At 38.4% G+C, this 15,942-nt stretch overlaps 1 protein-coding gene across 1 annotated transcript in view; it reads left to right on the top strand.

The window, feature by feature from the left end:
• The window catches only part of MOXD1 (monooxygenase DBH like 1), a 91,855-nt gene that overhangs the window by 63,418 nt on the left and 12,495 nt on the right, over nucleotides 1–15,942 (top strand). Inside the window, exons 5-10 of the mRNA XM_032339501.1 lie at nucleotides 3,568–3,747; nucleotides 4,034–4,136; nucleotides 5,789–5,955; nucleotides 7,066–7,257; nucleotides 8,420–8,479; nucleotides 13,551–13,693. Coding sequence (XP_032195392.1) covers nucleotides 3,568–3,747; nucleotides 4,034–4,136; nucleotides 5,789–5,955; nucleotides 7,066–7,257; nucleotides 8,420–8,479; nucleotides 13,551–13,693 — 845 coding nt within the window. The remainder of the gene's footprint in view (nucleotides 1–3,567; nucleotides 3,748–4,033; nucleotides 4,137–5,788; nucleotides 5,956–7,065; nucleotides 7,258–8,419; nucleotides 8,480–13,550; nucleotides 13,694–15,942) is intronic.

The raw sequence follows: 15,942 nt of genomic DNA on the forward strand, positions 1-15,942 counted from the left end.
ACCTGAAGGCTGTATCATGGAGCAGCGCTCTCTCCATCCGCACAGGGTGCTCCCCGGTCTGGGGCCCCAGCCTTGTTTGGACTAAGGAAGGATGACACTGCAGGTTTGTGGAGCTGGTTGACGAAGCAGCGGATAATGAGCAGCTGTCTTTTCTGGGATTGGGAGCAGGGCCCTGGCATCACTGTGCTCTGGAGGTGTGGCAGGAAGCTTTGTGGGCAATTCTGCTCCGTGCGGGGCACCTAGAGAGAGCCAACCCCAACTCTGCTCAAGACTCTCATTACCTGGAGCTTGTCCCCTGCACTGAACAAGCTACGACTGCCCACGGGAAATATCCTCGGGGTCTCAATGAATTATTCCACACGGTCATCTTAAAATTCCTTCTCCAGAAATTCTTTTTTTTTTCAGTGGTTTGGTAACCTGCTTTGTTTTTCTGATATTAGTGGCATCTTTGTTCAGTTTAGACATGCTCACTTCTCACTTCTCTCTGTTTGAACTTCATCTCACATCGTTTCTGTTTTACCAAGAGCTTTGCTTTTTCCAAGCCTTCATACTTTCTCTCCTTTGAACAGTGCTCAGATTTGAATGCAGAAAGTTTCTCTGTTCTCTTATGAATGTATTTTTTTCTTGAGAAAAACTTTCAGGCTGTCCCCTCGGTTTGTAATCTGGAGGTCAAATTACAATTTAATTCTCTTTGAAGACCTCGGGTTTTGAAGAGACACCTTGTTATTTGCTCTCCTTAGGAAACAGCATAACCAAAGGCCACCACCTGTCTCGTCTCCCTAAGGGCCAAGGGACGCTTGAACTGGGGTGGCAAGGAGGGCAGGAGACTGCCCCCCCCCAAGACGTAAGGCTCCCAGTCTTCCCCCTCCCTCTCACTGGGAGCAGCTTCCAGAGCCTGACGCATCTCCAGCAATGAAGTGTTGCAGCTAGGAGAGTACTGACTTTGAGGTCAGACCAGCCTTGTCTCAAATCCCCATCTACTCTTTCCTGCCTTGGTACTTTGGACTTGTTGCCTAATCCTCTGAGTCTCAGTTTTCTCATCTGTAAAATGGAGTCAGTAACAGTAACCTAATAGATTGCTGTCAATATTACATGAAATGACAAATCCAGTGACTGGCAGAGAGTAGAGTAGGTGTTAAATAAAATACAGATGTTATTATTATTCCTAGAATGCACTAGTAGCTTAGAAGCTTTGCTGTTGTTTTTGACACTCGCTGTATTAAAAAAATAAATAAATAAAGTACTTGTTTCTAAAAGTTTCTTTTAAGAAATTGACATGAAGCTCCTTAAAAGCTTAATAAATTCTACACGCACACTCTTAACACACACACACACTCTCTCTCTCTCTCTCTCTCTCTCCCTCTCGCTGGGCCTCAATGAAGTCCATTTGTTTCTGTAGCTGCCTCAGCAATACCAACCTTCCTTTGTCCTCCTGGCTCCCTCCTGGGACTGACCTTGTGGAGCTAAGCACAACCTACAGGTTCTGCCTGAACCCATAAGGCACTTCGAGAAAATGTCTCCCGTGCCTCTTTTCCTGTGGACTTGCTCGCAGCACCCCATCTCCCTTGGAGCTCGAGGTACCCACTGAAGTCTCACGAGAAAGCTCAAACCAGATGTGGGGGCTGAAATCTAATCGCAGTCCTAGGCTACCCTTTTGCGTCCTGTATTATGCAACCATGCTTGAACAATAACTGTCATTTTCAAACAAAATAGAAAATAGTTTCTGCCTCCAGGGTGCGCGGTCCTTTAGAGGCGAGACAAGTGCAAACAAAGCCATGTGCAGTGTCATTTCTGTGAATGTGATGTTAAAGATGCGTGTGTGGGGGTTAGCCGCAGTGTGACTCACAATGCAACACAGAGGCAAGCTGGGTTGAAAAAGTGGGACCTCCAGCTGCCTACTCAGATCTCTGCCTACTACATACCGTTTCCCTGTGTGGGCACTTTGATTTTCTGATAAAAAAAAAAGAAAGAAAGAAAGAAAGGAAAAAATAAAAAACCATGTAGAAAATCAAAATGGAAAGTTTAGGAGAGACAATAGCTAAAAACACTATCTTTATATGCATGTCTAAAGCAAGGCACAAGCAAGGGTTTCAAAATGCATTGCCTGCATTTGAGTAGTTAGGGGAAGGGCAAAGGTGTTGAGCTCTAAGGCAGGCAAAGCCTTGGAAATTTAGGGACACACGAGGGCTTCTTTAGCAGATGTATGGAGTGTTCCATGAACCCTGAACCCTGGAGCCCTGTACTTAGTACAACTAAGTAACTTAGCCACAGGTAAGTTACTGCAGGCAACTTCCTGCAGGCACGGCACTTGGGGACCTGCAGAGGCGCTTAGCTCTTTCCGAGTTCCTGGATGGAGGAAGGTGGGCAGGTGGTATGAAGAGAACTCACAGGAGGGACTGTGGAAGGAACCTGCTGTCGTGCACTGGGATGTCAGAATTACATCCAACTCCACCGCTCATTCTCTGTTCACTGGTTTCTACTTCCTCTCCTAATTTGAGTGATGTCACAGGAGCACATTACTACGATGTTGTTTTCTCTCCCAGATACTCATAGTAAGAATTTTATTTTAACCACTAAACTAAAACTATCCATTATTGAGTCCTACGTTGTGTCTAGCACTATGCTTAGCACCAGATAGAAATATAGATGATAGATCGATAGGTTGATAATGGAAAGATGATGTAGCGAACTAGCTAGTTAGCTAAATGATAGACGAATGACACATCATCTGTCACCATCAGTAAAGATAAAGGTAATATTCTGAGGTGGAAGAGAGACTGAGAAACTTTATGTCTATTTACAATCTTGATTTTTTAAAAATGTGGTTAGCCACAGTGTGACTCATTGTGACTCAGAAAGAAGAAAGAAAGGAAAGAAAGAAAAAGAAAGAAAAAAGGAAAGGAAAGGAAAAGAAAAGAAAAGAGAAAAGAGAAGAAAAGAAAAGAAAAGAAAGGAAAAGAAAAGAAAAGGAAAGAAGAGAAAAAAAAGAGGGAAGAGGCCCAAGGACAAAGTAGCCTGGAAGAAAGCATGTTTTCAAACAGCTGCCACACAGAATGATAAAGAAAACAAAAGTGAGTTCAAAACCCGAACCAGATCAGTAAATCCTATGATTCCTGGAGGAAAGCGTTATCTCATTTCTTTTTTGCCCCCTAAGATTTACTTACTTATGTATTTGAGAGAGATAGAGCCTGTGAGTCAGGGGAGGGTCAGAGGGAAAGAACCTCCAGAGACTCCCCAGTGAGCTTGGAGCCCAGCATGAGGTGAGGCTCTATCTCGGGACCCTGAGATCATGAGCTGAGCTGAAACCAAAGGCTGGACAGCTCAGCCCACGAGCCACCCAGGTGCCCCATGGGTTATCTCACCTTCGCCATTGCCGGCGTCACCATCATTATCCTTGTTATCTTCTCCAGAACAAATTAGTTTTGAACCACACCATAACCTTGGCATCGTTGAGAGCAGGATTCCCTTGAAAAACCGATCATCGTTTCTGCTAGTTTCCTGCCTAGTGCTGGGGATGTACGGGGGTTTGACTCATGGCCCCCTTCCTCTCGTCTGTGCTTTGTTCAGGTGGAGCCGCTGATACAGAGAGGCCACGAGAGTCTGGTCCACCACATCCTGCTCTATCAGTGCAGCAGCAGCTTTAACGACAGTGTCCTGGACTATGGCCACGAGTGCTACCACCCTAACATGCCTGATGCCTTCCTCACCTGCGAGACCGTTATTTTTGCCTGGGCCATTGGTGGAGAGGTGGGACCAATGATTACTGAGATGGGACACTATTCGTGGCTCATGATTTTTCCCCCCTTCGGTTCTGATACTTATAAGTAAAGCTCTATACGTTATCTCTGATAGGAGAATGGCTTATTTTTCCTTCCATTGGAAGCGATTCTCTCCTTAAGCCATTTTGTTATATCCACTCTAGATCATGGAGTTCCAGAATGTTGAAATATCTTTGAGAATGGTTGGTTTTTGCGTGGAATAGAACATTTAGGGACTTTTATAGGGCACGTCTTATGGAATTTTCCTTACTTAGGGTTTTTCCTATCCACCTCATGTTGGATTATCCCTTGGCACTCCGTTAGATCCTCGTTATGTGCTCCTGGAGGTCCATTATGACAATCCGACTTATAAGGAGGGTGAGTTTATTCTTCATATGTTTTATCTGTGATTTTTAAAAGTTCTGTAACTCCCATCTTAACAGGGTTGAAATATACTGCCGCCCAATATTAGAAGGAATTAACCTATATGTTTGTCATCCAAATTAGGATACTTTTTAGAGAAAATGAGGATACTATTAAAAATTACACTGGGACAACAGTGATCAATGAGCCCATGAACTGGGCAAAATGGATACGTGTGGTCACTGATCTTAAAAAAAAAGTGCATCTTACTTTCCAAGAAGTAGGATAGTAGATTTTTCTCTTTGTGATATAAATTAGTTCCCAAAACATAGTGCTTATGAAACATTTTCTGACTGTACATATGAAAGGCTACCAATCATCACACTAGAAAATATTAATATTTTGTTATGGGGTAGGAAAACCATAAATATGCTCATGAAATATTTATGCAATGATATTAATACGATATTTAAGTGAAGAGGGCTTATACTTACATTTGATTTCTGAATCTAGTTTTCTAAACTTATTTATTTAATATTCTAAAACCAAAAAGTCTAAAGATTCAATATGAAGTTCTCAACAGGAGTAACTCAAAGTTACTATTTTACACTGATTTGTGCAATTATTCAGCAAATACTGAGCACCAACTATGTCTCTGCTCCGTGCTTAAGTGTGAGTGAAAAACACACCAAACCAGGTGGAAATTATAGTGTAGTAAGAAAGAGAGACAATAAAAATAATCACAGCAATTAATATAAAATTATGTATATGCCAATGGTTCCGAAGGGTCAATTTGGTAATGACAGGTAAGTAAGTCAGCCCTGCAGAAAGGAGGCAGTTAGTTTTCAAAGTCAGTGGAACGAATTTATGAAGGGTTTGGGTCTCATGCTCTCCCTCCTTATGATAACTGTCTCAGGAAGGAATGTGTCTTACTTTCCTCCTCACATGCCTATTGTTGTTCTTTCTAGTCACAGAATAGATTCTTAATATTTTTTGTTGACTGAATGACTACTTTGTTAAGTGATTAAAAGAATGGTGGCAAACTATAAAGAAAATTAATCATCAGTAGTTTATTCTGTCAGCAGGTGGTCTCTAGACCAAAGGGCTTTTACGTCTACGAAAATGTTACTGAACTTTACCTGAAAACAATACAAAATAAAGTTTTGTTGAGTTAGTCTATATTCTAATGAATGACTAGAATTTTCCTTCTGTCTGTCTTTATGTTAGATCATTGTGGAATATTATCAGCTAGACAACACAAACATTTCTCCCATGGTATACTGTGTAAGTCAAAAATAGTTGCAGACAATACGACAACTTACGTTTTCATTCCTGGTTTTTTTTTTTTTTAAGATTTTATTTATTTATTTGACAGAGAGAGACAGAGCAAAAGCAGATGGAGCAGTAGACAGAGGGAGAAGCAGGCTCCCCATTGAGTTGGGAGCCTTATGTGGAGCTCGATCCCTGGACCCTGGGATCATGACCTGAGCCAAGGCGCTCCTTAACTGTTGTTTGTGAACCTGAATGTTGTCTTCCATTAATCTTTACTTGTAATTCTTTTCCTTGTGAGGTTTTAAGGAAAATTCACAAATCCATTCAACTGAATGTAGAGAACTTCCTTTTTTTGAGAACTCAAACTTGCTTTTAATTATATGCTCTTATTCCAGGCTTAATAGATAATTCTGGACTGAGGTTATTTCATACAGCAGACATAAGGAAGTACGATGCTGGGGTGATCGAGGCTGGCCTCTGGGTAAGCCTCTTCCACACCATCCCTCCAGGGATGCCTGAATTCCGGTCCGAGGGTCACTGCACTCTGGAATGCCTAGAAGAGGTATGTGGAGGATGAGGTCTGTGAGCCGCTATTCATTGATTCATCGGTGTTCTCGGAAAACTATGTTTGGGGAATCCCATGCTTATTATTATTAATCTTATTCTTGTTGTCATGCTCTAAAGCCATTACTTATCATTGTAGCAAGATCTTTGATTGCTTTTTTAAATCTTGAAGGGTGTAGGAGTAGAATTCTGGACAAAAATACCTTCCAGGATGGTTTCCTTCCTGACTTACTTTTTTTTTTTTTTTTTTTTTTTAAATATTTGACACTTTATTTTATCTCTTACAATTTCTACCTTGGTTCATGTGGTCACTTTTTCATTTCTCAATTTCATCTTTTATCCAGATTTGTTTTTTCCATTATTCATTTTCAGTTTTTTTTTTTTTTTTTTTTCCCTCTTTGCTTCACAGTTTCCTTCCTACTTAAACCAAAGAGCAGGAGTACTTAATATAAAAATGCATGCTGGGTCAGGAAAACCATGTAAAAGTATTTAATAATGGCTACTTCTGTTTACAGTTCTTTTTTCTTAAATGAACATGTTTTAGCTTAGATCATATTCTTTACAAATTATAAGCTATTATTGTATTATAGACAGATGGCAGACTGATGAAGTGGAAGGATTATGCCCTTTGAGTTATTTACACCATGATTCAAATTGCCATGACATCGTGTACTAGCCGTGGGACCAAGGGCAATGCATATAATTCTACTCTTCCACCTGGTTTTCTTATCTCGGAAAGTAGGAATCATTTTTCCTTTTAAGAGTTTCTATTTACAGGTTACTAACATGCTGGAATCTTTTTGTCAAGATGACTTTGATTGACTCTTTACCTCTGAAAAGAAAGATAACGTTTAGGGGTGATCTGATAGGTCCTCAGTAAGCATTAGTTCCCTTTCCTTTTTGACCGCAAATGTTACTTCACAAAGATAACACTGTTAGGAGTAAGTAATGAAAAATCCAAATTCAAAATGTTTGGCTGCTCAAGCATTCACTCAAATTGCTTTAGACTTTCTTCTCAGTTGTCCCTCCAAGTCTCTTTTATGGTGAACTGTCTGAACATGTGCTTGTTTGGGCTAATTGTGTCTTCCTCTGCGTGCCCCGCCTGTAGGCTCTGGAAGCCGAGAAGCCAAGCGGAATCCATGTGTTTGCTGTTCTTCTCCATGCTCACCTGGCTGGCAGGGGCATCAGGCTCCGTCATTTTCGCAAAGGGGAGGAAATGAGATTACTGGCTTATGATGATGATTTCGACTTCAATTTCCAGGAGTTTCAGTATCTAAGGGAAGAACAAACAATCTTACCAGTATGAATGTTTTGTTCTTTTTCACTGTATCTTAGAGAAGTCAAGGCATCTCTCTATCACAATTAAGCAGGGTTTCTACCAGTAAAGTGAGTTGCTCATCGTACTCACATTCTTGAAGCCACCCACTGTGGGTGTTGCACAACCCAGATGGAATGTGTTTGATCTGATTTCCAAAATCAAAACTCACTTTTCTTACCATTCCCAGGGGCAACTCAAGTTGTTGATTTCAAAAGAGAAGAACAACTTGGGTTCTGAGTACCAAACAGTACTCTTTTCTTACTTGACTTTCCAGTAAACATTTGGGTTGCAATTCTGGAAATGCAAAAATAAGAGGGTTTTGTTTTTGTTTTTGTTTTTGTTTTTCTTAAATACCGTAGAAGAGTTTGGGGAAGTTTGATTTTGGGTAAAAATAAAGATAAGGTAATTCTTTCATTTGACACAGGTTTCAGACAGAGCTAATTATCCAGCTTGCAACAATCGTTGGGGTTATGGAAGGGCAGTGTGGGAGGACGGTGTGTTGAGATACTGACCGTGGGCCTTTGGAGTAGTGGGCCAGGGAGATCCAATCTAGGGGCCAGCACCCAGCACAAGTTGCCTCTGGTCCATGAATAGCTTGTCCATCTTTCTGAGTGGTGAGCCATAACAAAATTATTTGTTCAAAAGGTTAGAAAACATTGGAACAATAACTATTACTTTGCTTCACAAGTCTGTTGTGAGGAAATAAAGATGTGACTAAAGACCTTTAAAGAAAAGAATATAAATGAAGAGAGAATCATAATAACTAGTATCTATGACTAACATTTATGAAGTGTTTCATTTGCCCTAAGAACTAAATGCATTTTATGTCATTTAATCTCTTTACAGCTGTGCAAAATAACAGCTATTTTACAAAATTATTGTTTAAATAAATAAATTATGCCCAGATAATTCTTTTTCTTACCTGAGGCCATACAGCTAGAACATGGTAGAGTCTGGCCTGAGAGAATCTTGTTGGTTTGCTTGTTTATTATACTAGCAGTCTTAGAATTCAGTAGATCAAGGTTCTCCTGGATCAAATTTCTTAATGAACCGACTCACATAGCAAATAAAACTATTGGCCTACAAATAGATAAATAAAACAGCCTAAAACCCAAATCTGAAAGCTTTTATTTTTATGTTTTAGGGAGATAATCTAATTACCGAGTGTCGTTACAACACAAAAGATAGAGCCCGGATGACTTGGGTAAGGAAATTTTTATTGTTACTAAAATCCATTTGCGGAGAAGGAGGAATAAACTTTGATTTTAGAAGAGAAAAAGCAAAAAGCATTCCCATTTGGAGACAAAATTCCTGAATGTCTTGAGCATGAAACATTGTAAGAGTGAAATGAGAGTTATTTTAACATTTTTTCAGATTAATGATTCTATGGCAATATTTGCACTATAGTTTGTTGACCTTTTCATGAAAAGCTATCCTAGTCTTTTAGTTTTTCCTCAGCAAATTGTATTAAAGACCTGTGGTCGCGAATGACCATCTGCTTGAGTCCCGACTTAGATGAATCAAGACTTCAAAATGAAGAATGAATTGTATGACTTTAGGGCTTCTGACCCAAAAATAAATTTGGTCCCAACAGATTTACTGAGGAATCCTGACGAACACTCAAGAAGTAGACCATTCATGCCGTACATAGTCTCTCCCAGGAAGTACCTCCTACCAACTCATTTTATGAAGTTAGCATAATCTTAATATTAAAACTTGATAATGATAGTATTCAGGAGGTCAACAACATGCACCTGATGGAAATACCTTTGAGGGAATATTGGCACACCAAATTCTGTATTATATAAAAATGTAATGTTAGGAGGAATTCGGGTTTAGCTAAGGAATGTAAATTGGTTTAAGATAGAAAATATATTAATAATACTATTCTACATTAGGAGATTGAAGGAAAAAGACATATGATCATGTCAATAGGGGTAGGAAAAAGCCTTCATAAGATTTAAGACAGTAATAAAAAAAGAACATTTTACAAACCAGGAATAGGAGAGAATTTCCTTAACCAGATGAAGCTTAGCTATGAAAAATCTATAGCAAATATCAAACTACTTGAATATTAGAAGTGTTGGTTTAATATCAGGAGGAAGACAAAGATGTTTATTATCATCATTTCCATTCAACATTGTACTAGGAGAGGAAAAACATAAGTCCTATGGATCAGAGAAGAAGAAGCAAAGAAGCAAAACACATTATTCAAAGATATTATAATTTTCTACATTAAAACCCCCTCAAAACTGATATCTAAAATTAACTATATATTTTTTTTTCTTAATTTATTTGTTTGACAGATATCACAAGCAGGCAGAGAGAGGGAGAAACAGGCTCCCTGCTGAGCAGAGAGCCCGATGCGGGGCTTGATCCCAGTACCCTGGGATCATGATCTTAGCCGAAGTCAGAGGCTTAACCCACTGAGCCACCCAGGTGCCCCCAAATTAACTATATTTTAGTATATAAGAAACTATCTTAAGGAAATGCATTTTAAAACTCTAAATTCTATAGAAATAAAATCTAACATTAGATGTGTTTGATCTCCATGGTAAAAAAATTATAAATCCATATTTTCCTAAAGAAATGAAGAGATATTGTGTTCGTGAGTCGAAGGTCTCCATAAGATAAAGATAATCCTTCTATTCATATTGGCCTATTAATTTGATATATTTTCAGTAAAAAAAATTCAGAGAGATTTTATGATTTGAGATTCCCATATCCTAACTAAGAAATCCTTGCCTAGCCATAGCTGTGAAAATTTTCTCTAATTTTTTTTCATATTTCTATAGGCATTTTTTTTTAATTTTATTTATTTATTTGACAGAGAGAGATCACAAGTCGGCAGAGAGGCAGGCAGAGAGAGAGGAGGAAGCAGGCTCCCTGCAGAGCAGAGAGCCCGATGTGGGGCTCAATCCCAGGACCCTGAGATCATGACCTGAGCTGAAGGCAGAGGCTTAACCCACTGAGCCACCCAGGTGCCCCCATATTTCTAAAAATTTTCCAGTTTTAGCTTTTATATGGAGCAAGTAGATTCTGAAATCTACATAGAAGAGCAAAGGGTTAGTAACAGGCAAGACACTACTAGAAAATAAAAGATGGAGACAGTCTACTGGATGTGAAGGCTTATTTTAAAGCTATGATGATCAGTAGTGTCTTTGGGTCCAGAGTTAGAATAGTGGTACATAATAGGAATCCTGGAGACTGGTCTACAAACCCCTTATACGGAAACTTGGTTTAGAACAGACACAATATCCATTTAGGTGGGAAAGAATGGACTGTCCACTAAAGAATACCAGCACAACTGGGTATACAATACACAAACAAGCCAATTCCAGGTATTTAAATTAAATATTTATATGTGAAAAACAAAATCTTAAAACTATTGGGAGAAAAATATATGAATATATTTTTATGCTGTTGAGAGTAGTTAAAAAACTTAAAGCATAAAAAGCACAAACTTTAAAAGATTGATGAGTTTAACTACTTGAAATCTTTTGGTTACCAAGACCCACTATTAAATAAGTGAAAAGACAAGTTTAAAACTGAAAAAAAAATGTATTACATAGATTAATAAAACATTCGTATCCAGCATATAAAGAAAATTTCATAAATCAGTAATGTAAGACAAATAGATCATAGAAAAAAAAATACAGTAGATAGAAACCATTTCACAGAAATAAAGGCCCAAATAGATAATAAACATAGGAAAGGATGCTCAATCTCATTTGAAATCAGAATCGTGCACATATAAACCAGAATGAGATATTTTATACCCATCAGGTTGGCAATATATAAAATTGCAATTCCAATGTTCTAAAACTGGAGTCCTTGTACATAGCTAAATGTAAATTTATAAAACTACCATGGGGAAAAGCATGACATCATCCGGCAAAGCTCTAGATTCACGGACGCTCTCCCAGTTCCATTCCTCTGTGGATTTCACCTTAAGGTTCTTTTTGCAGGAAGTGTTCCTGGAGAGAAATATATAAAATATTTGTGGTGGCGTGTGACAACACAGGAACACAAAGCTGGAAACAGCCCAACTGTTTATCAAAAAAAAACGACAAATAAATACAATATAATATGTCCATAGAATATATTTACACTATATATTTGTGAAAATTAATGAGTGAAAGCCATGCATGTTAACATGAATGTATCAGAAGAATAAAAAGGACAAGTTAAGCAGACCCCAGGGGGTACCTAAAGTTGTAGAACATACAAAATGTAAGTGGATGTAGGGATGCCTATGTATGTCAGTAAATGGAAAGTAAAGGGTTTGAAAGACAATAGAATGATTAATCAAGTGGTGAGATAATCCTCATCTTCAGTTAAAATGGGGAAGAGGAGAATTAAAAATGAGCACAGAGGGTGCAGTCAGTCCACAGGTGTTGGCTTTGTTTTGTGCCTTATATGTGATTTTGTTTGCATGAATTATTTTACTACAGACATCATACGTTATTATTTTAGTGGATATTGTGGTGGCCTCTTCAAAGCCAGCACAGCTAAACTGAAAGTATCTGATGATAACTCACAACCATGTCATTCACTGGGCATTGCCTTTGGTATCAGGAAATGGCCCACCTGAAGTCATGCTCCCCAGAGTGGGGCAGCCAGCAGTAGTGACTGGTTCATGGGAGGATGCAAATGCCGGGCTCCCTTCTGACAATTTAGTACCACTCTGAATAGTCATCCCAGCTGAAGGATAAATTAAATATGATTTTTAATGAAGCATCACTTGTAACCTCATTTGTAGATTAGCTTCTCCCTTTCCCTAATCCTGTAAAACATGTGTTTTGCAATTTGTAAAATCATTGCATTTTAGCTACTGCATTAATTTAGAACTATGAACAATACTGCCAAGTTTTCCGCCTTCACTTTTTGAAGAGCAGATGATTTGCTGAATGCAGAATTCTTGGTTAATTTACTTTTCCCTACTTTTTCTGTAATCCCAATATCTCTTTTTTACTTCCATCACTTATGATGAAATGTCGGCTGCCATTCATATCATTGGTCCCCTACATGTGATGTGTCATTTTTTTCTTGTTGCTTTCAAGATTTTCTCTTTGTCTTTGGCTTTCAGCTATATGACTATGATGTGTCTAGGAATGGCTCTCTTCAAATTTATCTTTGGTATTTGTTGAGCTTCTTGGGTCTGTAAATGTTTTTCACTAAATTTGCAAAGATTTCAGCCATTATTTTTTCAAGTATTTTTTTCCTACCCTTTTCTCTCTTCCTTCTCCTTCTGGAAATCTAATTACATATCTGTTGGAACATTTAATATCGTATTTTGAAGTATTTTCTGGAATTTTTTCACTCTTTTTAGTGTTTTGTTTTGTTTTGTTTTTCTTTTCTTTCTCTGTTCTTTGGATTGGAAAATTTCTATTGTTCTATCTTTAAGGTCACTGATTCTTCTGCCATCTCAAATCTGTTGTTAAACTCATCCTGAGAATTTTTTATTCAATGATGGTAATGTCTAACCTTAGAATTTCTATTTTCTTTGTTCGTATGTTTTCCTTTCTCTGGTGTCATTCTCTATTTGTTTACTCATTTTTGATGTCTTTGCCTTCAATTACTTGAGCATCTTTAACTTTTTAAACATATTTTTACCTGTTTTTAAATTTTTGCTAAATGCAGCATCTGTAGCTTCTCACAATCAGTTTCTGCTGGTAAATTTATTATTTTCATAGTACAGATCATAGTTTCCTATTTCTTTTTATGTTTAATGACTTTTGGTTGAAAATTCAACCCTGTAACATGTAATAGTTCTAGATTGTGTTCTCCTGAGGAGCTTTAATCTTTTTACTTTTAATATCTAATTTATCACCTTGATTCAAAATTTGAAATCTATCTTCTCTGTGGTATGTGTCTTCTTATGTTTATACATGACAACAAGATTATAGAAAATTCAGTGCAGCCAAGGAAAGATTCCATTGACCTGACTGATTGGTATCATGTTAACCAAACATCCCCATAATCCTTTCAAATGTTCACTGTGGTGAATAGTTTTCATCAAATGAACAAAACTTGAAAGAGATTATTAGGTTGTTTAAAAAAGGAAACTTTTAAAGAGATGGACATCATTTTATTTTTTCAATGTGTCTCTACCTCTTTAAAAATCAAATTGTCACTCAGATTATTATTGCTCAGTTTCAGACTTATTACATTTCAATATTGAAGGGAATTGTATGACATTGGTGGCTTGTGTGCTCTAAGTGTCAGAGTTGGTGGAACATACACTTTTCTAAATAAAATATCTCCATTTTCAGGGAGGATTAAGCACCAGGAATGAAATGTGTCTCTCATACCTTCTTTATTACCCAAGAATTAATCTTACTCGGTGTGCAAGTATTCCAGACATTATGGAACAACTTCAGTTCATTGGTGTTAAGGAGATCTATAGGCCAGTCACGTAAGTACCAAATGGATTTCATAGTGGGGTAGTATACCTCAGAGAAGGACGGGATTCATTTTCATATTGGATTTATCACCACGTTATGGAATTCTTTTAAGTCTTATTCTCTTTGCTTATTTTTAGCTGCAGTGAGAGGTTAGCTTCTTGCTTGGTATGTCCAGGGTCCCTGAGACTCCCACCAGTTTCGGTGATTTTTCTAAGAGGACCTAAAGGAGTCGGGCTATTATTGTATTCATGGCTAATATTTATTACAGAGAAAGAATACAAAGCAAAATTAACAAAAGGAAAAGGCACATGGACTAAGTCTAGAGAAAACACAAAGCAAGTGTCTAAGAGACCTCTTTTGAGGAGTCACATGAAATGTACTTAATGCTACTAGCATCGAAGGATGACAACATGCATGAAGGGTTGTTAATGAGAGATACTCATTAGAGACTCAATTCCCAGAGTTTTTATTGAGGGCTGGTTACATAGGTGTCCTCTGCCTAGTACTAAAATATAGACTCCTAGAAGGAAAGCAGATGTTCAACACACATTGCATTATTTGTACAAATAGTCAAGGCACAATAAGTCATTCTTCATTTAGAGAAAGTTTTATATCAGAATAGGAAATTGTTTACTCCTTAGGTTTGCTGACGCCAGCCAAAGGCCAGCCTTCCAAATAGGCATTTCTAAGGAAGGAATTCTCAGGCCTGCTATGTTCACTCTGCACAATCGCACATCATAGAAACTATTTAAGATAAAATAACAAACAAGATCTATATTATTTCTGCCCTCTTGGGATTATATTCTGGAGTGGGAGAGGGGTAATAAACAGTATACGTATAAAATTTCAGGTATTAGTAAATGTTATGAAAATAATTGCAACAGTGAAGAAAGTGTGTAGTTGTCGTCAGTTGGGTGGTAAACTCTTCTTCTCTGGGAAGGTGTCTTGGTCTGTCCAGGCTGCTGTCACATAATCCACAGACAGAGTAACTGATAAACAACAGAAATTTATTGCTCAGAGTTCTGGAGGCTGGAAAGTCCCAGATCAAGGCGCCAGCAGATTCAGCATCTGGTGAGGACTCACTTGCTCACAGATGGCCATTTTCTAACTGTAACCTCATGGGGCAGAGTGGGGGAGGGAGCTTTCTCAAGCTGCTTTTATGAGGGTGCTAATCCCATGAGGGGATAAGACCCTAGCTCCTAATACCATCACTGGAGTGTTAAGATTTCAACATATGAATATGGGGCACAAACATTCGATCCATGGCAGGAGGTGATATTTGAGTAAAGACCTAAGTGATGAGGAGCCAGCCATGGAAAGATACAAGGTATACTCTTTCCAAAAAGCCAATATAATGACTTTAGGGTGGGTATGAAGGTAGCATGTTCAAAGAACAGCAAGAAGGTGAGTTTGGCTGAAACAGAGTGAAATATGGTAGAGAGTTAAGTGAGGAGGTTGGACAGCAGGAGGGATGTTACAGGCAACATAAAGGTCACATGGGACTTTATAAGTGACATAAAGACTTTGGGTCCTAAGAGCAAAAAAGCCATTGTAGGATAGAAACAAGGTTGATTTGCCTACTGAATTCAAAAGGATTCTGGGAGGACAAGACTGGGAAAATAAATACCAACCAGGAGACTGTTGTGATGGCGAGGTTGAGTTGTGTTGTGTTGTGAGGCAAATGCGCCTGGGACCAAGGGGGTGGCAGTCGAGGAATGAGAAACAGTTACAAGAAGGTTACCTTCTGGGGCGCCTGGGTGGCTCAGTGGGTTAAAGCCTCTGCCTTCGGCTCAGGTCATGATCCCAGGGTCCTGGGATAGAGTCCTACATCGGACTCTCTGCTCAGCAGGGAGCCTGCTTCCTCCTCTCTCTCCCTGCCTGTCTCTCTGACTAGTTGGAATCTCTATCAAATAAATAAATAAAATATAAAAAAAAAAAGAAGGTTACCTTCTCATGGTGGCACACGATGGATTCGTTGGTTGATGGCTTCTCAAAGAGAGGTGATAAGGGAAAGAAAAGAGGAAAGAGAAAATAGTGATGTATGTGCTGTGGGGAACATATTTGAAGAAGAAATGGAAAGTTCTGCTTTGGATATATTAAGGTCAATGTAGAAAAAAGGGATTTTATTCATTCTTAGCAATACCACAAAGAAGAATTAGGGTGGCTGGTGGAAATTTTGGAGCATAGATTTTGTTTTAATATAAGGAAGAGTTTTCTAATGAAAGAGACTGATATAATTAGGTGAAAGGTACACATAGAT

The sequence above is a fragment of the Mustela erminea genome, chromosome 4 (assembly GCF_009829155.1).
Source record: "Mustela erminea isolate mMusErm1 chromosome 4, mMusErm1.Pri, whole genome shotgun sequence".
Taxonomy (NCBI): Eukaryota; Metazoa; Chordata; class Mammalia; order Carnivora; family Mustelidae; genus Mustela; species Mustela erminea.